Raw genomic sequence first — 25,379 nt, 5'->3', positions numbered from 1 at the left:
GAAGTGAAGAAATCTTAAAAACCTGAAACTTGTGGCCAATTCCTCAAGTCTTCCTCTTTCTTTTTTTACACCATCTTGTAAATGTGAGAAACAACCAGATTTCATTTTCTAAACGTAGTCTACTTCCATACAAGTATCGAATCACCCAATCACATGGCAGCAACTCAGTGCAGACATGGTCTACACGGTCTGCTTAAGTTCAAGCCAAGAATGAGGAAGAAATGAAATTTAAATGTTTCTCAATGAGGCAGGGTTGTTGGTGCAAAACTGACTGGTGTGAGTATTTTAGAAACTGCTGATATGCTGGGATTTTCCCACATAACCATCTGAAAGGTTTACAGAAAACAGTCCAAAAAAAAAAAAAAAAAAAAAATAGAAAAAATATCCAGTAAGTGGGAGTTGTCTGGTGAAAACGGCTTGTTGAGCTCAGAGGAGAATGGCCACACTGCTTTGAGCAGAGAGGAAGGCAACAGTTACTCAAATCCCCACTTGTTACATTCAAGGTATACAGAAGAGCATCTCTGCAGAAGAGCCTTACATTGAAGCAGACTGGCTGCAGCAGCAGAAGACCACACCAGAGGACATTTCTTTTAGTTAAGTACAGGAAACCAAGGCTATAGTTAAGACGGGTTCACCAAAATAAGACAAGAGAAAATCAGAAAATAAATGTTGCCTGTTCAGATGAGTCCTGATTTCTGCTGCGTTATTCAGATGCTCGGTAGATGAGCATCAATACTCTCATGTCATTATTGACCAGCATCTCTGAGGAATGTTTCCAGCACCTGTGCCACAAAGAATTAAGGCACCTATAAAGGGAAATGGGGGTCCATCTCAATACTAGCAAGGTTTAAATCTGGTGAGCGTAAAATGCAAGCTTCTAAAGCACAAGGCTTCCTTTCTGAAACACAGAGCAGATATTCGTGTACTTACGGTCACATTTCATTCCCTGGTGTATCAGCCCGTACAGGAGGGAGCCACAGTGGTCACAGAAGGTGGGGCTTGAGTAAGTGTGGACCCTAAACTTGTGTTTACTACGAGGATCCTGTAAAGAGGAGACAGAAGATGCTTGAGTACAATTATATTCAAGTAACTCAGACTGTTTCAGGTTGTTAAAAGAGTTAAAGCTGCAAGGTTAGGAGTTCTCAGCTGTCCTGTTAGTCGGCATTTAAAGCGTGTTTAATTTGAAAACGCACACGGATGCAAAAATAAAGTATATGGACAGCAGAACATTTCAGTCAGTGACTGATGATGAATCATTTTAAACCATGCGATATATCACCGCGCCAAAAATCATATGATGTCCACCCCCCATGGCAGGGATTAGCCATAAGTAGATGACTTACAGTACTGATTTTCTCCAGAGTAAAGCCTTTAAATGTTTAAATATTTTAACAAAAAAAACTAATGTGAGCATGAGAGAGCAAGAGATAGAGATGGAAAACTGAGTGACTTTGGAGGATGCACAAAAATAGGTAACAACAGCACTGGTGATATAACAAAAACAAAGAGCGGAGTTTGTGATTAATAAACATCAGTGACATGAATTTAAAATTAATTCAAACCCACAAATGGTGTGTGTGTGCGTGAGTGAAAGAGAGTGAGAGATTGGGTCATTAACCTGATGCAGCCAGCCAGCACATTCTCCTTTACTGACGTGTCTGAATGTGATTTGTGGCTGACATGTCAGCAGGAGTAAGGCTAGGAGGTTAGGCCTGTGTGTGTGTGTGTGTGTGTGTGTGTGTGTGTGTGTGTGTGTGTGTGTGTGTGTGTGTGTGTGTTCAACAAACAGCACATTAGCAAAACAAAACCCAATGCTGACCATGCTCATTTTATTAATAACCATTATTCAACAGCAGAACAGCTTCATGCATTAAAAAATATTTAACCTGAACACACACACACACACACACACACACACACATACACACCTGTGCACGAACAAACAGAGGTGTGTGTGTGTGATCTTTACTTTCAGGTCTGACTAAAAATGAGGAGTAAAGGCTCGAATAATCAAGCTGTGTGGATGTTTTATGCGTGTACAAGTGTGGGTGTTTACTTTCTTTATACTTACATCGGAGGCAGGTCCTTTGTCGGCCCCCGGACAGGAGAAGGTGACAAATTCATGACAGCGCTTATGGACCACAAAACAGCACACTGGGGAGAGGGAGGGGAAAAAAGTGAAAATCAGCCTGGGCTTCTTTGCGGTGCCAAATAAGGCGACACAATAACAACACTGAGATAAATCAATATGTCAATTATGTGGCATTAGTCACTGCAAAATAAGCTCCTCGTATTTCAGCAGTTCACATGCATTTCTTCCTTGCTCCCAACATCTATATTTAGTTTTTACTTCAGTTTAGATGATTTTAAATTTAACCACAGCATGGTGGGAAGTCTAATAATCACGCCCAGGAACATTAAAGCTGCCACAGGAAACTTCCCACGTTAGAAGCTTCAAATGGCAGCAGGCAGTATACCTGGTGATTCGACTGCTTGTTCCTGCTTGCTGCTTGAAATTATTCAGTGTAGCGACTGAAATAAACAGTTCATACTTGCATCCTTATACAGCACATGGCAGCTAGTAGGAAATAAATCCTGTTAGAAGGAAACTAGAAAGACAAAAACTGCTCAAGATCTTCTGATCTTCACTCATTGTCGGGTAAAGCAATAAAAAATTAGTGTCTTATTTAAAAATAATCATACAACAAAATGTGAATTTGTAACAAAGCTGGTTATTTTCTCAGTCATTAAAATATCAGAAAGTACCCATCACAAACTTATAGTCAAACAAACAGTCCAACCCGACGAGGTTTAGTTCATCATTTGAATCTTGTTGGCGGGAAAAGCAGAAATACTTTGTTACTGTACAGTACGCTCATTTAAATGAACACACCAACATAATACTATTTAAGACTGTGGCTCAGTTGAACACCCTATTAGTCTTATATAGACCCAAAAAAAGAGAGCTATCAATTAAATCCAGAAGCTGGTTGCGTTGGGAGCAAATGAGGAGAAACGAAGACAAAAACGTAATTTTAAACATCGGTTTACAAGAACAAATCTCTCCTTCAGTTTATGTTATAAAATTATGGATAGGGATGTCACCAGAACTGGGACTGATGGTAGCTTTTGATATCAAAGCACTGAAAGCATTTTAAAATTAAAGCTGGTGTATGCACCGAGTAGGATTGTCCACAAAATCTGCACTTACATCTTATAATAGAAATTACCATCAGATTAAATATTCACTTGCAGCAGAATTGATACCAAGAGTACTGTCATCACCTCAGCCAGCTGACACACAAACCTCACACAGCCCCTCCCCTCACTAGCAGCTGAACGTGTGAACAGCAGCAAACTTGCTGAAGCATCTTCAGACATCCGAGTCTGTGAGGAAATCTGTGAGGTCAATAAAGCTAAAGTATTAAACAGCTATTAATATTAACTGCTAGTATTAATAGCTGCATTAGCCGTCTGTTATCATTTTGTTACAGATAACACAATTATTTGTGTCCAAAGTGAGTTGCATTTCTTTTAAGGTACCAGACTGAAGCAACAAGAAGTCTGTCAGCAGCTAGACAGAAACGGTGGCAGCCTAACTTAATAAATCTATCTGATCAGCAACGAAATATGGTGTCAAGTTACCAGAAGCACAGGAAATAAACAGGGCTGGAAGTCAATACATTTAATCCAACTAATATTGTTTTATCTTTATTTATCCTTTGCCATTCTTTCCATGTGTTATGGTATCTGTAAAATGGTATTGAGTTTGAAATTCTAGCATTGTGACGACCTTCATTATTATTCATTCTTCATCCTGCTTGTCTTGGTGGTTGGAGTGGGATGGGAATTTTTGTTGGGTGGATTTGGAAGTGGAGGTGAGTAATTTTGAGCTATCTGAATATTTACTTTTCTGACCGCTTTTGACTTTAACACAAATATCTCTGCTTTCCACTACTTGGACTTTCAAAATAAGATTGTTCATTTATAATGTGTTTGTGGGAAGTTTTTTCATGTCACTGCACATCTTCCCTAAAGCAGGCCAATTTGAACCTAAAGGTAAGGAATAATAGCACAATGTGCTTATTGCTGACGTAAAAGTCGTCAAGTTGAAGAGGCAAAAAAAAACCCAACAGAGTAAAGAAGCTAAAGCTAAAGGACTAGCTAGAAAAAATATCCCTAAAAGAGCTGCTTTTCATTTTTATACTTTAAGTTTTTTAAGTTCGTTTCAGCACCTGTGCCTTTTCACTTTTATTCAGTTAAAGAAGTTCAGTCAGTACTTAAAACTCTATCAATATCTTTTTAAATAAGTATTAGTATATCTACTCGGGAGAAAAATGTCTGCCAATTTGCCAACTCTGTAGCGCTGGATATATCTACATTTGCTCTGGACCTAGCTGCTCAAATTTGTTTCGTTTTGTTTTTTCAGTTTGAATTTAGTTATTTGCTTATTAAAAAAAATTATTCTCAATTTTTGTGTTTTGATATTTGGCATCCCTGTTGGTACAATATCGCCACAAATATCAGTGACAGTCAACACACGCTCATATCCATTCAGTTCAGTTCTATGTTGTTTCGTTTACTTCGTCACTTGACAGCAGAAGCTAGCAGCAGAGCTAACGAAACGGAGGAGGCTATAAGGAGAGGGAGGTACTGCACGTTGCCACATCAGTAGCTCGTGTTAGTGCACTTGTGCTCAAAGTCATTCTAAAGATTTCTCTCCGTTTTTGACTTGCGCTCGCTCTCAAAATGTTCAGGGAGAGAAACATTACATAAGAGAGAAGCTAGAAAGACGTTGGTTAGGTTCAACGCTTGCTGTTGGGAAGCTTTTATTATACTTATTTTAACATAATATGTCGTCCTCCGCTCGATTCAATTTCATTTCACACGTCACTTCAGATCATTGTCAACTTTACACACGCGATGCGTGTTAGGAGGAAAAGGGAGAAAGAAAAACTTCTCTATCTGTATTTCAGGCTGTGACTTGAATTAAACTAGTCCAAATAAAATGACGAGTAACATTAGTACGCTTCAATTGCACACTAATACCAACAACTGGGTGTTCATATTTATCCATTCACCTCTTACATTTTCATTTACAAAGTTAGAAAAGTTGTTTACATAAAGCCTGATGTTGCCTTATGTATAAAAGAAAGATTCCCAGTCTCTTCCTCACAGTGGAGATTGTTTGTTTATTATATACTCTAATGAGATCAGCACTGGCAGATACCCACAGTTAAGGTATGGGTACTGGATTGCAACTGGGAAAAAAACAAAACAAAACAAAACAAAAAAAACTATATTGGTGCATCCCTAACAGAAACCCGACACTGTAAGTCTCCCTGGGTCTCACAAATTTCCATCTCCATGACCAAAAACTGGGTAAGCTAGCTGCACGTTGACTGCAAATTTAGAACATAGTGTTTGTTTAAAAGCACAAAAAACAAACAAACAAACACAACAAACGTGCTGATAATTTGACTACAAAAATAAAAGAAGATTCTACATTGTTATTTATGGTAATGGTGAACGCAAAAAAGTCACCATAGAGAGCTTAGAGAGTAGATCGCTAATTCAAGTCCGCTTTGAAGAAAAAAAAAGAACTCTTATCTTACATTTATCATAATTTACTTGATAGATTCTGGGTTTTTAAGTTGTATTAGGACAGAAATAGCAATTGACAGGTGTCAAGTGGCAAACCACACATACACAGGTGCTGGGTGTAGGTCTGTGTGGACCAGAAGGTTTTTGAATGCCAGCACAGATCTAATTAATCTCAGGTCAGTAGGCTTTTTAATCAAGCACTGATTCAAAAAAGATTAAAAAAAAATCAAAAAAAAAATCAGTAGAGCCAGACTAAAGCTCACAAAAGAAACATCCACGTTTTTGTCTCATTCTCAGACGCAAGTAAAGAGCAATCACTTTCCACGGATGAAGTAAACAACCGACAGAGAGAGTGGAACAGTTTAGTCTCATCATCAGCAGGGTATTTTAAACAAAAACAAAAAATCTTGCACATTGCTGATTCAAACCACTTCCACTCTGAAATGGCTTGCAGTGTTATCTAAAAACAGAAATCGGGCATGACAATGGCTCTAACGATCATGACTATGAAAATATTACCTCACTGCAACAAGAGCCAGTTCCTAAAACAGACACACACACAGACACACAAATGCAGTGTGACATTACGCTGTGCTTTAATCTTAATTATTCACCTTCTCATTACATTTGAATGAGGCACAGCGGCAACTGGAGGCACTTTCCACGGGTTTCTAGCAGTTAAGCAACAGAGCGCTCAAGGCCGTGTGTCCGTGTGAGCGTTTCATTAGAGCAGGAGTGAGGCTGGGTCACATCAGTCCGATTTTAAATCAAACAGACACCACAGACACAACAGCAATAGGGATGGGATGAAGACGGCCCTTCTGTTGCCCTGCACAATGCAAATGAGACCACGAGAGGGGAAAAAATAGAAGGCGGCGAGACAGGATAGACAAAAAAAAAAGAAAAACGAGTGAAAAAGCGGAAGATGTGGGGTTGTACGTCTGTCTCTGTGAGGACCAATTTGAGTTGTAGATCTCTGGAGTGAGGACACTTTTTCGGAAACCTAGCCCACTCTGATCGAACAGCTGTTTGACAGTTTAGAGGTCGTTTCAGGGTCCGCGTTAAAATTAGGTTTACCTTTGGGGTTTGAGAGCCGGGGTTAGGCATTCGGCTGTGACAGTTGGGGTTAGAGTAAAGGGGTCGGGGAATGCGTTATGCCAACGAGGGTCCTCGCAACGATAGGAGCACAAATGTGTGCGTGTGGGCAGGAAGGGATGGGGGCACAGCTGGGTTTGAGGCAATGTGAGGGGGTGGAAATTCATTTGTGTGTTTGCAGCATGTCAGAAAGACAGAAACAGAGAACTAGAGCGGCAGAAAACAGCGAAGAATGCAGCTGCACTTTAGAGCCTTTTGTTCATAAATCTGCACCGTCACTCACACACATCTGCACACACACACACAAAAAAGGTACACACTACTGAAAGACAGGCTTAGTGACCTGGCGAAGAGGTCTTTGCTCTGTTGCTTAGCAACCAGGCTGAGCCCTAGAGTCGAGTCTACACACGCCGCCCCATTTTATCTGACTGACGGCATCGGCAGCGAACCAGAGCCGATCCAAAAAAGATTCCTGCGAAGGACTGCCAGTTTGACAGCGGGCCGGCAGTTTCTCATCAACAGGAGGAGCGCCGGGAAATTCCTCCATCTTGGATGATTACCAGTACACAAAGCACAGACGGAGACACTCATAATCATCGTTCAGGCCTCAACTTGCATGAATAAAATGAAGCATAAAGATAATGCTGTGCTCCTCGATGGCTCTCTAAAGACTCGGGCTGAAGCTGCGTCCAGAAATAAAGTTGTGATCTCCTTAATTTGTGGTCGGGACTTGGAAATATTTGGATTTTTTATTTGCGTGTGGGGCCATGACTTAATACCATTTCACCTGTTCCACTAATATCCGTCTACACATACTTCATTGATTAGAGTAGGATAAAATCATTCATCGGTGTATATGAATGAGATTAACTGTGCTCCACCTGTTCCATTAGCGCCACACAATTTTCATTATTGTGGGTTTAAGGCGCCAACTTTTATGGAGTTTAATCCATGTATGAGACTGATGACGCCGATGACCTGTCCAGGGTGTATCCAGCCTCTTGATCACCGTTAGCTGGGACAGGCTACACTCCTCCCCCATCGCCCTGAATTGGATAAGCAGTAAAGAGCATGGGAGGATGGATGATTACATGACACGCCATCTTTCTGTTTCAGTTCAGTGTTATACATCACATCGTACCCCCGACTCTCACCCCATCTGTCCTGTCTTCATAGGTAACCTTGCAGTAAAGATCAAAATGCCAGTATGATTTGCATGTGGTGTTATTTTCTAGTAGATAGCAGCAGTCATCAAAGTTATGGGTCCACTGGGTTCTAAGAAACTGAGAGCGACCCTGCACAGAGACACTCTGGTCCAAACACTTCTCGGTTTAATCAGGTCGGGCAGTGTCTTGTTTTACAGCCGCAGCACTAAGGTTATCTCAGACATCGCAGGAACTGCAGGAGATAATGGCGTATTTTGAGGTGAGAACAAAAAAGAAGAAAAAAAATTAGGTGTTTCTTTTGTGGACAAGTTGAAGAAGTAAGAGGAAACTGAGTGCAAGCTGTTATGATGCTCTCTGTTAGGCCCTGCTCAGGTCGGACATATTTTGCATGAGAGTAAGTACTCTGGTTTATTTGGGTCATTACCGAGTCCGCTTGCATCACCTTGGGATCAGCACAGGACCGTTTGTTTTCACAGCCACAGTATCACCAATGCAGCTTTCAATCAGCGTCTTAAGACTAGCAGGGCTGCGTCGTTTGTCCACGATAATACCGGTATACATTTTCACATTAAAAATAAATACATAAACTGTCATCTTTATAGTTTAAAGTTTCATTTCATATTATGATATCATTGCTATAGCAACATTTATGTTGTGTACCACAACAAGACAAGCCCAGACACTTCTGACAGCCAGACCCGCACCCGCCTCCGATGATCATTTTCCAGTAAAAGTGACAACAAGTAACTTGTTTCACTACTTAAAGCAGGAAACAAAACCGCACAATGAAGTACAACCAGGCTACAATGGAGGAGACACTAGCAGCTGGAGATATACAGCCCAAAAGTAAACAAATGATTCAAATGAACTCGTTATACTCCGCATGATGGGAAGAGCAAACAGTAGATGGAAATTATGGACTGGTTGACCAAGGATATGATGCCAGTTCAGTGGATTTCTGTGGAAAAGGATCCCCTTAGGCAGCTCGTTAAACAGCTCGACTCAATTTACAGCTTCCCAGGTAGAAAATATTTTTCCCTTTCATTTTTATTATGTGACCTATTGTGCAGCTACAGAAGACTTGCAAGGTTAAGTTGGCTTAGTTCTTGCCAAACTGCTTTTACCTGCTCTTGCTTTCACTAGTTTTCCCTGATTATGTAACAACTTTTACTTAGAATTTCCACTACCTACCACTTCCTTTGCTACCTTTGTGCTTCATGCTGTGTCACTGCTACTGCACTGTGCTCCTGCTGCTGCTGGCACCTTGTTTTAATAGATTCATACTCTGAATCAGGGAGTCTGTTATCAATTAATTTAATTAATTTGTAATTTTTTGTGAATATAAGTCTTTCATTTTGAACCATTAAGACAATGGAGGATGTCGGTGAAGTTCAGAGGACCTCCTCACCTTCAACATTACTTTAGAATTTATTTTAAACTGCTTAAACTGTTTAATAATTAGTAAAACAATTGTCTAGACTGAAATAAAACCCTTTACACTTAAATTTATTCCCTAAAAAAACCCGCCAACTCAAATTTCAAAGGCAGAAAACATCACATATTGCTCATTAGTTTCTTTACATCCTAAACTCCTCACCTACCACTAAACACTGACCAATAATAATCTTCAAACTGAAGGACACTCTGTGAACTTTCTTTAGTCAAGCCATTTATAGAAATCAATTCCTCAATCAGTTTCAAAAGTTAACTGTGTCCCAGTCGCTGGCAGTGATTCAACTACAGGCACGTACAGCAGCCCAAAACAAGGCGATGCCTATCAAACTCCGATAAGGAGACCGGTACCCGATATAATCTTCTTTTCAAAGTGCAGAGGCCAGCGGCGCGTGAAGTGACCAGATCAGTGAAAATCACAGCCCTCCTTAAAAGATAAAACTGTTTACTTTTTGGTGGAGCAAACAGCACTAACGCTCCATCTGCACACGGACCATACAAGCACCCCACACAGTGCAGTTCATGGTGTGCATGTTTGAACGTGAATTGGGATTTAAGAGGAATTAAGAGACGTACTTCCGTGCCAGCCACATCACGTACATCATCACTTACATGCAGATTCGTTTACCCGAGCTACAAACAAATCAGGCCCTCCCGGAGTCTAGGAGGAGGTGATAATCGTGCTGAAGAGGTTTTTCACGAGGAAAATAACTGCTGCACTTTCCTCTGTTTAGATATACACACACAACAAGGTCTAATGTGTCTAAGATGCATTTGTGCCATCATATTGCGGCAGGGTTCAGCTCAAAATCGGCAACAGGGAGTAACCTGCAGCCTTCTGATGCACTGCATATAGTTTTTGTAAACGACGTGCATCAGAAATGCCTGACCAAAAGCTTTTGGAAATTGGACATACTGTAACATAAATACAGAATAAATATACATTTTTAAATTACAGAAATAAATATTCATAGAAAATAATAACGCAGGATATGTGCAAATTAAAGGTGCAGCAGGCAAATGCAATAAAAAAAGAATATATCTAAAAGCCTTCTGCAGTTCTTCCCTGCCATCAGAGGAGAACAAGCATGTGTACGTGCCTCAAATGCCTAAAAATATCAGTGTCAGCGCTGACATGTGGCTTCAAATCCTGCTCTCCCAGGAGGAAGTCCTCCACTGAGCCCATTGCGCCACTGTGTCTTACTTCCTACATTGACTTTTTCACTTTTTCACAGTATACTGTTCACTTCATCTGGCCCAAGGAAACCTGCGACAGCCGCCAATCACTGACTAGATTCTCTTAAGCCTGAATATGGAGCCTGGAGGAAGTATGAAGGCTAGCCCTTTCACATCAGTTGTGTCACAATATGCTGAATGGATTACACTTGATATGATTTGTTTGTTTTATTTTCTTTTTTGGCAACAACCTTATTAGTTCCTGGGACCGACGACATACAAGAACCTACTCATGTTCATGTCATTATTATTTCACAGACAAGTTTGAATGTATTAAATCAGAACAAGGACAGGCATCAACAACACTGCAGCCCCGTTGTCGGCAAATACGTTACTGCATTCTTCAAAATCAGTCATGCAGACAAATACAAAAACATGAAGGAAAGAAATATCTTATTGAAGTAAGAAAACTTGTTTGTGTATTTGCTGTGTGAGTACTTTAAAGTGTGATTACTCTAGCATTAACTTTGGTAGGGTTTTCCGGATGAGACCTCAAGGCTAACTTCCATGACAAAATGGCATCACTTTAATGGGGAAGCTACCAGTAGACCTCACAGCAGGCCTGCTTTCATTAAGAGCTCAGTCACACAGCACTAGACTGCCTCGTAACCACAGGTTGGTATTCTACTACTTCCTGTAAAAATGTCTGCCATGAGATTAATCTGAAAGTGAACTAATGTCACTGTCTACAGAGGATAAAGTATTAAAAATATTAATTTAAAAAGTATAAGTCTATAATTGGTTATTTATGACAAATTTCAAATTCAGCAAGTTGTGTTTATTTGAATTGGGGACAATCTTCCTCTGCTACATATACAGTTGTTAAGTGATGACATATGAACCCTGCTTCCGGGTCTAAACTATTCTGCGTTTATTAAGGCTGTTGTGTTTTTAACATGTTTTAATGCTTTGTACCTTGTTCATTTTACTCTGAAAAGGCCCCTAAAGAGGTCAGTGATGACTGTCAGCCTCTCTTGGTTTTTATTACCACTGTTCATTTTAAAGCTGAGTTTTTAAAACCTTACATGTAACTGCAGCCCGGCCCATGCAGCAGTAGATTAATGACTAACCTCGTATTGTGGATGGATTATCTCAATTGTTCTCCTGACTGATGTTTGGTCCGTTTACAGCATCCTGCCATGCGATTGCATTTGTCCCTAACTATCGGGAGCCCTCATGTTAACTTTTATCGAGTGGAAAAAAGTTAGCATTCATCCTCCAGCTTCACTGTGTTTATATTATGCTAACCATATATTATGCTAGCTCTGTCGCTAGCCACCACGTAGCACATCATTATATACCAGCTAGGCCAACTTTAGTAACACGACAAACGTCACTGCTGTTTAGTTTTCTGTCTTCATGTTGGAAGTGATGGCAGAGCTGTAAGTTTTAATTTTTCAGAAATCCCTCAGTCACAACATGTGATATCATCTGGATGTTAAACTTATTTGTTACACCTGGTAGAGCAGCCACACTGATCATTTTATTAAAGATGAAAGAATTTAGACAGTTTTTAACTCTCAGTGATGCCGTCTTTGGGACCTGCAGCGGAGTTTGGACCCGGAAACGGGTAATGACGTCAGACTTAAAGACCGGATACTGTATCTACATGAGGAGTGCAACATGGTAGCCAGGCTGACTCATTGTTGTGATGAACAGCAACAGTTCAGCTAGCGTAAGTTAACGGCTATCCAAATGTAACATAATTATGAACCGCTACGACTAGATTTTTAGATATTTTTTAAAATAGTTCCCTGTATTATACCCATTGTTTAAATATCAATAAAATGTCTATTTTTACGTTACTTCCATACATGCTCTTCTTTAAAAAACACAGATCTGCTTTTACTTCTAAAGACATCTCTGCATTTGCAAAAAAAAAAAAAAAAAAAGCAACATGTAGCAATACAACCATAACTGTATGGAAATGTTAGGCAACTGGAGCCCTGCAAACACAAACATAGCGTGCAGTCTGACGCAAAAAAAAAAAAAAAAAAAAAAAAAGTAGAGGAGAGCCATCGCAAACTGCCAACACTTGATATTTGCTGTTTCCAAAGTCATACAAAAAAAACAGCCAACTCAACATTTGAGCAAAAGGCTACAAATAAATGTCCTAAAATTGTTGTCAGGCATTCTTTTTATTTATTGATTTATTTAAAAATCTCTCCACAAACTCTGAAATTATGTGGAATAACTCACAAGCTTTTGGACCTATGCCCTTTGGGTGTTATGCAGATGCTGTTTAAACAGAATTTTAATATTTTTTCCCTCTTTATTCTACAAACTGTCAAAATAGACTAACAGGCCACTTTGTTAAGTACACCTGTTCAACTGCTTATTAATGCCAACATCAGTTCTCAATCTTGTCAGAACAGGAAACTGAGGCTGCAACATGCCAAGACTCATTAAACTGTGTAATACATTGGAAAATAGCTGCCTGGTCTGATGAGGCTCAACTTTTGCTGCAACATTTAGATGGCAGGGTCAGAAGTTGGCATAAACATCACAAAGCAACAGATCCATGCTGCTCTGTAGCAACGGAGAAGGCTGCTGAAGGAGGTGTAATTGTGGGGGGTAGGTACTTATTGGCACACTTTGCCACGTTATTTAAAATGCCACAGCCCACCCAAATATTGTTGCTGACCATGTCAATACCTTTATGACCACGGTGTATCTTCTTATGGCTGCTTCCAGCAGGATAACACGTCATGTCACAAAGCTCTAATCATCTCAAACTGGTTTCTTGAACATGACAGTGAGCTCATGACGGCCTCCACAGTCAGCATGTTGCTGAATCAATAAGGTGAAGAATTAACACAGCTCTGAAGGAAAAAGCTGGGTCCAAGCTGGCACTAGGAAGGTGTACCTAATGAGATGGCCAGTGAGTGCAAGCCTGATTGTTTCTGGTAATGATTCGATTATTTGCTTAGCACCCAAACGTCAACATGCAGGAAGGAAAGTTGCAAGTCTAAATAAACACCTTCCATGGAAATTGCTTCAGGGCTGCATCTCAGAAGTAAAACCACTTAAAGGGAACCAGCCTGTCACTTGAGACAATTTGACCTGCCACAGCAAGAAAGAATAGGTATAAATAATGACACGAGTGATCATGTCATAGATCGTACCACTATCTGGCCCACCATCTCCTGCCAGGGCTTGCTGGGAATGCTTCGACAGATACTAGGAGCCATTAAAATTGCGATTTAAAAGAGGCCTTTTATCATTAAACCAACTACTTGCTTCTCCCTTACCATCTCAGCGACTCATAAATCCCAGCCATAATTTATAACCACTTTGCGGCATTTTTAAATTTGTCTAATGTGGTTTTCACTTGTGAAACGTTCCCTCAAATCATGACACGTTAGCTGAACTGAAAACTGTCCTTAACACAGCCGGTCCAACCTCATTTCAGACACCTGCATCTGACTGCAGCAGGAAACAACAACAGTAACTTCCTCTTTTTTGCCCTCGGTGCACTCAGGTGTGCACACATATACAAACGAGGACCAGTAAAAGAAAAATGAAAAGCTGGGAAAAGAAAGAAAGAATAGGGATCTTTGAATACCTGCAGAACAGGAATCCAACACGCCCACAATGGACACAAGATACCTATATCACATGTACGAAACATAGTGTGTCTCCTGGTGGACACCCCCCTCCCCCCCACACTCACACGCACATACAATCCACCCTGCACGTCAGAACAAGTCCTTACTACATGTATGAAATTCCTTCGAACCAAGACGACTACAGTGTTGTTGACTTGCTGCTGTGTGTGTGTGTGTGTGTGTGTGTGTGGGGGGGGGGGGGGGGGTTTGTGCACCTCCCATTCGCAATAACCTAATCTACACCCTTCTTCTTTCTCTCTCAGGACTCTTAAAGCACCAGCGTTCACTCTTAATGTCAGTCTGACACTTTTCTCTCACCTCAGGTAAAACAAAGCAGAGGAAAAAGCCCTTTTCTTTTACACAACTTATATGTAGATTATCTGACTTAATGCCATAACATTCAAATATGATTAAAATTGCTATTTTTACTTTGAAGTGGGTCCCTTTTAAAGTTTCTTTTTTTTTTTTTTTTAAACACTTTTATACATTTTAAGTTATTTAACCTATAAATTCAACGCAGCTACTAAAGGGCATAACGGTGTAACCATTTTGTCAGTGGCTGTTTCCAAAGTCATGAATAAGGTTCAGCTGATTATTTACAGAAGTTATAGGACCAATCCTCAAAAAAGCAGAAGCTTGTGGTGAGAAATCTTTACAAAACTTTATTTAGAAATTTCTCCACCAGCTCTCACATCTGGTTAAATTCACAGAAAAAACTTGCAAACTTTTTTTCCCTTCTTAATGGCAGGAAATCGTTTTAACACCTTTAATTTTTTTCCTTTGCCCTCCATTCATTTTCTAAAGCCCCATTCACTCATACCTTGACACCGGTGGATGATCCCCCTAGGGAAAAATGTGCATTCCCCAACAGGATGGCAAGTGGTTCCTAGCAGCTGCTAGGTTTAACTGGCTGCAAAGAGGTCTACAGTACAGTGCACTTGCAATTACTTTGGTTGTTAGCAGGTTGCTACGGTCGCATTCAGTTAGCGTGGATAAAAGCGATTTGTCTGGAAACACTCGACAACCGCTTGCCCAGAGGCAGTGAAACTGTGAAAAGTGCAACGCAAACTAGAAACAGATAGTCACCTTCAAAAGTAAAAGCTGCTCCTTTTGAAATACACAGCTTTTACTTTGAAGGTGAATGGTCTCCAAACAACAGGAGGCCACGGCAATCTGCTGATGACCAAAGCAATCACAGGGAGGTTTTTAATGCAAATAATTTTACAGTAGGCCAGCAACTATTCACCAACCAGTCGAGTAATACGCATTTTCACCAGTGCCGGAGGTTCCTAAGAGATTTCCAGGCATGTTTAACTAAGCCCATAACAGCTTATCCAACTAAGAGTGGTGACAGTTAGTCAGTCTATCACAGAGCAAAGGATAACCACACACTCTCACATCCACATCTATAGCCAATTTACACGTATCGGTTACACCTCACAGCAGGTAGGTTCCTGGGTTCAAACCTCTGGGTCTGCTGTGATATGCTTAAAGTTTCCTTGTGCCTACAGGGGTTTCCTCCCACAGCCCAAAGACACGCACCTTAGATTAGGTTGTTCAGTGTAGTTACTTAAATATGAAGAAGGGTTGCAACTGATTACTGTATCAGTTATTTTACTCATGAATCATTCAGTTGGATTAGATGAATTTGTTTAGTGAAATATCAAAGCATGACTGAGTGACTGACTGAGGGACTGGTGCGTCACACCAACCATCAAAACACAGCGTAAAAACTTAATCACAACATTATTAATGGATAAACACAACTTCAAGTAGCATTTCAGTTTCTAACAAACTGTGCACTGAAAATCAGGAGGAAGACTCTCTTTTTCTTTGTATATGAACTGCAAACAAAGCTTTAGCTGCTGAACTGTGCATCTGATTAATATAAAAGCAATACAAAGTTGTAGTACGGCACAGTTTCCAGCAACGAAGCATCAACTATGATTGCATCTCACATCATACAAGCTTGCTTCACATCTTTCAGGCTATCGCATTAGAATCTAAACTCGTGCTCACTTCTCAAACTAATTTAGCAACGTTAAGTTATCTTTTAACCAGTAAATAAGCAACCCAGCACTTCCTGAGAATTCAAGATAATTGTTTGCTTGTTTCTAAAACTGTCAAACTCTAGAAAGCACCAGCAAAGTGTATATGCAGGCCTAGACACTTGAAACAAGAACAGGATGCCAACTAGCGTTCAGCGTTCACTGGATACTCGAGGTGAATATTTGTTTGATCCACATTTAAATTTTATTTACATACTCCATATTTATAGAAGTTTCAGTGTGCGGAACAAGCGCAGGTCGACTTTTGACCGTGCTTGTTCTTCTGCGTTGTAATTCATACCAACATTTTGATCTGTTCACGTGATCACTTTTACCGAGAACCACCCTTAAAAGGAAGAACAGGGTCCCCAAAGACCACGCGGCGGGGCTGAAGATGTGCTGCTGCTCTGCATGGCAGCGGGCTTTCTGAGCACGAGTAAAATTAAAGATGGGAGGGGCTGATACACAAGCTGCTCTTCAGCCTTTTTGAATGGCAACAGTGTATTTGGCTAGATAAGGATCACATGATATTGACAGGATGCGTTCTTTCTGTGGTGTTTGAGCTTACTTTAACCTTTTCGGTTACGTTTAAGATCACTGTCATATCACACGGGCTAATTCATTCAGAAACACCGTCTCATACTGCTGTGCTCCTCAGACACATGCAGCATTATATTTATTAGATTACAGCTGATTATATGCTGCACAGACACATTTGTCATGTTCGTGCACCGCAGGACACCTCAGGCATTTGAAAGCTGTCCTTCCTTCCCGTCATCTTTATCAAACAGCTCTTATGCCTGAGCTGAATTCCTGAGACTAACAGTGCTCTGATATGATGTCTTTTTATCCCAATAATGCAGTGGTTACATAAAATTGAAAATTACTTATAAGTTTTATAAATTAGAAACTAACCACATCCATTTTTAGTCCATAATTAATTTGGCTATGACCAAGGTGATTTTAGCAAAAGTGGGTCTTAACCTGTTGAGCTGAAGGCAGCTGGACTTGATTTTAGGTTCATGAATACCCTTCAGCTTTCATCCAAGACCCTTCTTTGATTCTGAAGGCCATTACGAACCTAAAAAGAAGTCCAGCTGGCTTCAACTCAAGCGCTTAAGACTACCCTGACCTGGATTAATGAGAACCTGCAAAGTCAAATTTATCAAATGACTTCTTTTTCTTTCACTCATAAATAAAGACATCTCGGTATGTGTGTTAATGTGTCTGCTCTTTACCTCCCTCTAGAAATGAACTTTTTAAACCATCATGCACACACTCACACTCCAATGGATGCATCAGATGAAACTTTGGGGGTTCAGTACCTTAAATAGCATCCGCAGAACCACCGACCTTTTAATTGGTGGATGCTCTACCTTCTGAGGCACAGCTACTTCCAAACTTACAACACCTAGTCCTGTCCAAATATCAACCGAGCTCAACCCCCACTTAGCTTCTGAGATCAGACACGATCCATTCGGTACTCATTGGTTGTATTTCTGAGGTCAGCGCATTGTCAAATTTGAGCTCATCTCAGTGAGAATGCGTCACATTTTGGCTAAAATCTGATGAGCTGGGATGACCACATGAATGTTTACATTGTCATTTCTGTGAGTAGATTTATTGCCGTAATGCATCGCCATTACCGGCCTAAACCTTATTCTAACCTCACCGCTAAACCAATCCTCTGACGATGAGTTAAAAGGTGTAAACAGACCTCTAAAACCTCCTCACTAGAGTAGTCTGAATTAAATTCAAACAAAACAGTAATGCAGTACTTGGTTATGGTTTATGTTTATTGTGCTCTTCCGGTTTCTTGGAGGGCGCCGGGTTAAGCGACGCCAAATTCAGTCACTCTCTTGTTGTGTGGCAACCCACAAATGACACGTTCAGCGAGCGCATTCTTACATCTGTCCTCGTTTCAAAGAGCATCACTCTGTGCACGTCTTCGTGTGAGGACATCTGACAGCTGCAGTTAGAGAAATAACCCGGACCTCATTCTTTGTAACCCAGCGGGGTTTTCTCGTTTTATTTATGAACACCAGTAAAAGCTGTTTGGTTTGACATTAGAGAAGCTGGACAGATCAACTGTCCTGATTTTTTGTTTGTTTTTTTAAGTAGTTTAAGTACATTTTATTTTACAGCCCAAGTAACAGCTGAGGAATAAATAACACTTACTCGAGTTATTGCTGTTAAATCTGGCATTAACTTACAGAGCACAGCTCTGGTCTGCATGCACACGAGTGCTGACTGGATAGTTTGTTTGACTGGTTAGCTACTTTTCATATCTTTGATGTTTACTTTCCTCTCAGTCAGAGGCATAAAAGGCTTTCTATATGATTAAGAGTGCTCTGTTTTTTTACTAAGCTGATTGAAACTTGCAATAAAACCTCATCTGACAGCAGCTCTACCTGAGCAAGGCAGCAGACAGTCTGTGCTCTCCACATTTTGTGTGTTATCAGCTCAGGCTAATTAACTGCACACTAGTCCGCAGTCCAGGCGGCCGTGTGCGCTCACTCACCCACGTAAAGCGTTAATTTTTTCTACCTCCAGTGCATTTCCTGTATCAGCAGCAGAGCGGTTGAGGAGGGGACTTCAACTTTTTCACTGCTAATGCAATTACACAAGAGGTTAACGTGGAAACTTTGGCTGCCTTCGTCCTGAGCCGCACATGGATGATCACATGACTGAGGCTAAATGACTTGAGGTGGATGTCTGAGAAGGATGGTGAAGAAGAGGAAGTGATACAGAGCGACAACAATCGCCACAGCTGAGCAGCATGCATGTGATTGAGGGGTGTCACTGTGCTGCTGCAAGGGCCCGTTTGTGAAACTGCTTTGTGCAGAGGTCCATGTCTAGACACCCACCCACCCGCACCTTGAGTGGCCGCCCACCCGCAGCCAAACATCACCATCCACCCCCACACGCACAGACACACGCCCACCACCATTTTACAGCTCCAATCAGATGTAAACAGCATGATAAATCTAACTTCCTGGTCTGTCTCCTTGCCATCTCTCCTCGGTCAAAACCAGACATCTCAGCTTTCAGCGCTCCGCCGACTCTTCTACTCTTACATCTCACACTGTCTCCTCAGCTCGAGCCTCTTCGGGGAGCGTTCCCACTCTCATTTATCACTGCTGGCAAGCACCTGCTTTGACACCTGCCTGCCAACACCAACCCGCCATCAACAAAAGAGCCAACAGGTCACCGTTAACAGTGTGCAGACCTGAGGCCCCTGAATATAAGAAACAAACACACACAGCAACACTCCTTCAGACAGTGAACATCCGTCCACACACCCACAGCCATATGCAGCAGAGGGATTTGTGAATGAGCCGCTGCTCTTACCTTGGCACTGGAATCCCTGCTTCCCAAAGCCCCTGTGGACAGAAAGACAGGGCTGTGAGATTTGGGGAATTCACAAGATATGCATTGGCAGTGACGCGCACACACATATCCAATCACACATGATCTCACACGCACGCACACACACATCAGCGGGGCCCTGTGTCTTCAGCAGCATTCCTCCAGTGTCAGAGATGGGTATCCGGGTCGATGCGGTAAAAACACCGAGCAGCAGCGACTGCTCTGCGGCTGCCGACACGCCATCTCTCCCCGACAGGCCCGCGGTGTTGTCGCATTGTGGAGAACTGAGAAGGTGGAGGGGGTTGGATGGAGAGGGGGGGTGAGGGGTGTATGGCGCACCGCGGTGTTTTTCATGACAATGACAATGACAATGAATGAAACACTGCGGTGTCAGTGTGGACGAAGGCCGATTGAGCCGCAGCAGCAAGTGAATCACCTGTGTCCTTTCCCCTCACACACACACACACACACACACACACACACACACGCCCGCGCGCACACTCACCAGATGAAGTCCGTGCAGTGGCTGCAGAAGGTTGGCTGCTTGAAGAAGCGCGCGATGAACTTGTGGTTCTTCACCTCGTGCACATTCTTCTGACGGAGGGCTCCCTGACGGGCAAAGCCGCGCGCGCTCTCCGGCACCTCTCCTTCGCTGTTGGGGTCAGCCATCTTAACGAGGAAGCGGCGGCGGTCCGAGAGGAGGAACGAGGGGTGAGGAGAGCGGAGAGAGAGACGCGACGGAGGCGGCGGGGAGGACGAGTCGCGGTACAGGTGCCGCCTCCTTCTCCTCTTCGCCCCGCTGGCCGCCGCGGTGTCGCTCGTGCTGCCGGTGTTTTTGTCGGTCTGCGTCCAGCTCGCGCTCAAGCTGCTGCAGCTGCTTCTTCCGGCGGTCCCCGTGCCGCGCGCCTGCTTCCCTCTTCTCACCGATGTGCCGCTGCTTACAACTCTCTCTCTCTCTTCCTCTCTCTCTGTATTTGTGTGTGTGCGTGTTGACGTGTTGTTTGTGTGGCACACCTCTGAAGCAATCTCTCTCCGTCTATAGCGGCACGAGCCCTGCGTTCTTTCACTGTGATGTGACTTCTGGAGACACATACATCCAAACCAGTCTGAGACACCAATTAACACAAACCAGTGATTGCCCACAAGCCCGTGAGTCAGAGGCCCCTGAAGCTCCGGTTTCAGAGAGTCCCTCATTATTAGCCAATCTGGTGACCCCGTCTCCTAAAAAAATCTACCTTTAGTCATAGACTCTTATTTTAGTATAAACATATAGAGAGCATCAGAATTTTGAGTTGAACTTGTGCCTCTGTGTCTGAATGAAAACTTACATTTTTTAATATTTTATTGATTATATACTTCTGACTTATTCTGTAAAGTGTAATTCGATGTGTCCATTGTCATCAGTGTTTTCAGCATTATTGATGTAGCTTTTTTAGAGTCAGTGTGGACTTTGATAATCAGCACCTATTTGTCAATATATATTTAGAGAGAGAGTATGGATTCTGGAAGTGAAAAATGTGCTGTAAGGACTGAAAATGAACATAGTGACCAGCTGGTGCTGGTCAGCTGTTCCTTTAATCATGTAAAGACTCCTACAGGGCAAAGTGGAAACCAGGCTGAGGTACAGTGCAGACAGGTAGAAGGTAGAAGCATGAACATTACAAATTGAGTACACAGGACTTGGTGCATTTCTGTGGAGACACTAAGTAAATCAGCAGCTTGTAGAACCACCCCTAGCCTTTACCGTGTTGCTTCAGATCACTGAGGATTTGCAGGAATTTGTTTATGCACAGCTCTCTTTACCACAAAATTTCAATTAGGTTGAGGTCTGGACTTTGACTGGACCGTTACAACACCTTCATTCTTTTCTTTTTCAGCCATTCTGGTGTAGATTTGCTGTTCTGCTTTGGGTCATTGCCCTGTTCAGTGATCCAGTGTGGACCAAGCCTTAGCTGATAAACAGAGCTGTTGGTCTCACATTTGACTCTAGAGGAGTTCATGGCCACCTTAATGACTTCAAGCTGCCCAGGTCCTGTGGTTGCAAAACAAACCCAAATCATCACCACTCCTCCACTGTGCTCGACAGTTATGATATCAGCCTGTGCTGATATGCCGTGTTTTGCTTTTACCAAACATGGCTTTGTGCATTATGGTCAACATCTCCACTTTAGTCTCATATGCTCAAAGGACATTGTTCCACAAGTCTTGTAGTTTGCTCAAGTACAAATTTCCAACCCTACACCACGCTGCCATGTTCTTTTTAGAGAGAAGAGGCTTTCTCCTGGCAACCCTTTCAAACAAGTCATACCTGTTTAGTGTAAATTTAAATGTGCTGTCATGAACTTCATCATTTAACACACTAACTGAGGCCTGAGTTTGATATGTAGCTCTTTGTGCAACGTTCAGTGAAACTGCAAAAACTCAATTTGAACTCTGAGATTGTTGCATCTTGATAACACACACCCAAATGCTCTGGACCAGCAAACTTCCAAAATGTGTGCTTGTAGAGATGCTCACACTTTCAAATCAGATTTTTTTTCATAACTGTAGTTAATATGTATATAAACTACTTTAGTTTATATATATCTGGCAACAACTCTAAAGTCTTATAGAGGAAGCCAGTGAAAATTTATTTTTCAGACATTTTTAGTTTGTGTTTTGTTTGTTTTTAGTTAGTGAAGCTTTAACAAAATTGTCAATTTACATTTTTTATATGGCTCTACTATTAATAACAATAATAATGTTGTTATTAAATTTGCTATTGTTGTTAATTATAATTATTATTAATTACAACCCATTTGATTATCAAGAAGGAAACAATGCAAACCATCGCATCTGTAAAACTGCTGTTGATTGTTTCAGTATTTTTACATTCAAAATACCTTAAAAGAATTAATCAGTTGTTATAATTATAACATATTAGTTTTCTGTCAAATAATAATTTCATTGTTAGAGTGCTCATTGGTTCCTCAAGAAATGAACACACTGGCAAGTACAGAGGAGGTCAAGTATGTATAGTATATATTTAATCTGACGTTTCAGCAGGTTGAACCAGCCAAGGCAAACACAGCATGTTGTTTCAGTCATCTGTTTTTAAAACTGACAGGCTGTGATAAAGTCTTGCTTAAGCTTCCTGTGCAGGCTACTGATATGAGTTTGGGATCACGAAAGAAGATAAGTGTATTAATACACCCAAATCCTTTTTTAGTACGTTAATCTCACAAGACTGCATGTTTTTCTGTCCCTGGGAGTTTGCAAGTCAGTTATTTTTGTTAGAGACTTTTAATTGCTTGAATTGAACATCAGCTAAGACACGTCAGCTTAGCTCTACAATAATGTCGTCCTGTTATGTTTTTAAAAATGGCAGTAGGGAGGTGATAGTGTAAAACCAGGATAATTCAGAGCTGTATTGGGAGGATTGACCAAAAAAGTTTTGTTTTTCCTCATTGTCTTGTTAAACACTAATCAAACCTCTTCAAACCTTTATCGGATCGGGCTTTCCGGTTATCTGACCAAATACAGAAGTGTCGCCTTCGTGTCTGAATGAGCACCTTGATCACTTTTACGGTAAAGCTACCATGGGTGGGGCCTTTGCAATATTTGAATATAACTTTCCACTTAGAACAAGTCAGGATGCATTCCATCAGGTTAATAAAAACTAACACATGAAATTACAGCATGCAGACCTGCCTCTTGTAAATCTTGAGTCACTAAAAGACTGTTTGGGAGAACAGCCTCACTGGGGTTAATCAAAAACTGACTGTTACACTGTGATCTCAGACACAGTTATATATGTTAAACAAGCTTTTTTTCTGCACACACAACGACCTGAATATGACTAAACATCATAGGAACAGTTGGTTGCTGGAGGTGCACATAGCACTCTCCACCATTCATATTTTCCTTTGTTCACTTTATAATAATAATAATAATAATAATAATACATTTTATTTATAGGCGCCTTTCAGACCCTCAAGGTCACCTTAGAATAACACGAGAACAATAGCAGCAATAAAATATAATAAACATGGCAAAATAAAATTTAGACATGAGGTAAAATTTAAAAAAAACTAAAAAAACTTTGACTTCTAATTTTACTTCTATTCAAGACATAAAATGTTACTAGAATACAATGTTTTGTGTTGAAGACAGAGCCTTTAATAGATCAGATTAATAACGCTCGTCAGCAATGCTCATAATATTAGTAGTGATAACTGTATGTTAAAATGACCCAAAGTTATTTAGTTGCTTCCAGCTGATCATAGAAGTCTTTCTTCTGGGATTATTACATATCTACAGCACCAGAATCCATACACTAACATTTCCAAAGAGACAGAGATGATCTTGCTTCAAATGTGGCTCCTGCAACATAAACATTTAAAAATAAATAAAAAGAAACTGTCCTCAACACAAAAGCAGGATCAATCAGGCTCTAAAAGCCAGATCATGTTCTATACTTCACTCTGTGCAGCTGTTAGAGTGACAAAGGTTATCTGATCGGTTCATTAAAATGTACTAAAATGTGTATGGGTGTTCTTCTATATAACTACAAATGGCCACTTCATTAGGTACATCTGTTCATCTGCTCATTAACACAAATATCTAGTCAGCCAATCACGTGGTTGCAAATGTGCTTTTAAGTATGTATACATGGTGAAGATGACCTGCTTGAAATACAAACTGAGCATCTGATTGGGGAACAAAGGGGATTTAAGTGACTTTGAATGCGGCGTGGTTGTTGGTGCCAGACAGGCTGGTCTGAATATTTCAGAAAGCGTTGATCTACTGAGTTTTTCAGCCACATAACCATCTCTAGGGTTTACAGATAATGGTCTGAAAAAGAGAAAATATCCAGTGAGCTGCAGCTCTCTGGGTGAAAATGCCTTGTGGCAATCAGAGGTCAGAAGAGAATTCCAGACTGCTGAAAGGTGACAGGAAGGCAACAGTAACTGTTATAGCCAAGGTATGCATAAGAGCACCACTGAATGTACAACATGCCCATCCCTGACGCAGATGGGCTATAGCAGCAGAAGACCACACTGGGTCCCACTTTGCCCTCATCAGTCTTGATTTCTGCTGCAACACTGAGATGATAGCATAAACAACACAAAAGCATGGATGCGTCCTGCCTTGCATCAGTGTTTCAGGTGGTGTGAGGGATACTTAATTGGTACACTCAGTACCAACTGAGCATTATTTAACACCACAGCCCACCTGAGTGTTGTTACTGACCATGTTGATGCCTTCACGATCATAACATAACCTTCTTATACACCATGTCACAAAACTCAAATCATCTCAAACTGGCTTCTTGAACATGACAATGAGTTCATTGTACTCCAAAGTCAGCCAATCGAGCACCTTTGGAATGTGGTCTAATGAATTATGAATGTACATCCGACAAATCTGCAGCAACTGAGTGATGCTATCATGTCAATATGGATCAAAATCTCTAAGGAATGTTTCCAGCAACCGCTGAGGTAGATCAGAAGGCAAAAAGGGGGCCAACCCAGTGCTAGCATGTGTAACTAATAAAGTGGTCAGTGAGTGTACATCTAAAAGACAGAAAGCTATTGCCACAATGAGAAAATCAACAATGTTGCATTACTGAAAGGTGTTTTTATAGTGATTAAAGTCACACACTGAATTAATATTCTGATATTTGCTACTCAATTGCACAATCCACATGTGATCCATAAAACAAAGTCTACAAGTCTATTTAAAGTGTAGGTGGTGGGGAGTTCCCTTTGATTCCCATTTATATTAAACGCTGTTCCTTCAGTCTCTCTGGAATGGCAGCG

The 25,379-nt window shown here is 41.1% G+C and overlaps 1 protein-coding gene across 2 annotated transcripts in view; it reads right to left on the bottom strand.

Moving 5' to 3' along the window:
* LOC100703205 (protein kinase C beta type) overlaps positions 1-20,787 on the bottom strand; it is a 36,812-nt gene extending 16,025 nt beyond the window's left edge. For both annotated transcript variants that reach the window (XM_005460745.4, XM_005460744.4), the window contains exons 1-4: positions 20,084-20,787; positions 19,561-19,592; positions 2,072-2,154; positions 931-1,042 (exon numbers count right to left, since the gene is read on the bottom strand). In XM_005460745.4, coding sequence (XP_005460802.3) covers positions 931-1,042; positions 2,072-2,154; positions 19,561-19,592; positions 20,084-20,772 — 916 coding nt within the window. In that variant the 5' untranslated portion in view covers positions 20,773-20,787. The remainder of the gene's footprint in view (positions 1-930; positions 1,043-2,071; positions 2,155-19,560; positions 19,593-20,083) is intronic.
* Between the last annotated feature and the right edge of the window lie 4,592 nt (positions 20,788-25,379).

Source organism: Oreochromis niloticus, linkage group LG6, assembly GCF_001858045.2.
Source record: "Oreochromis niloticus isolate F11D_XX linkage group LG6, O_niloticus_UMD_NMBU, whole genome shotgun sequence".
Lineage (NCBI taxonomy): Eukaryota > Metazoa > Chordata > Actinopteri > Cichliformes > Cichlidae > Oreochromis > Oreochromis niloticus.
The sequence above is the reverse complement of the archived record's forward strand: the minus strand, read 5'-3'. Positions and strand labels throughout refer to the sequence as shown.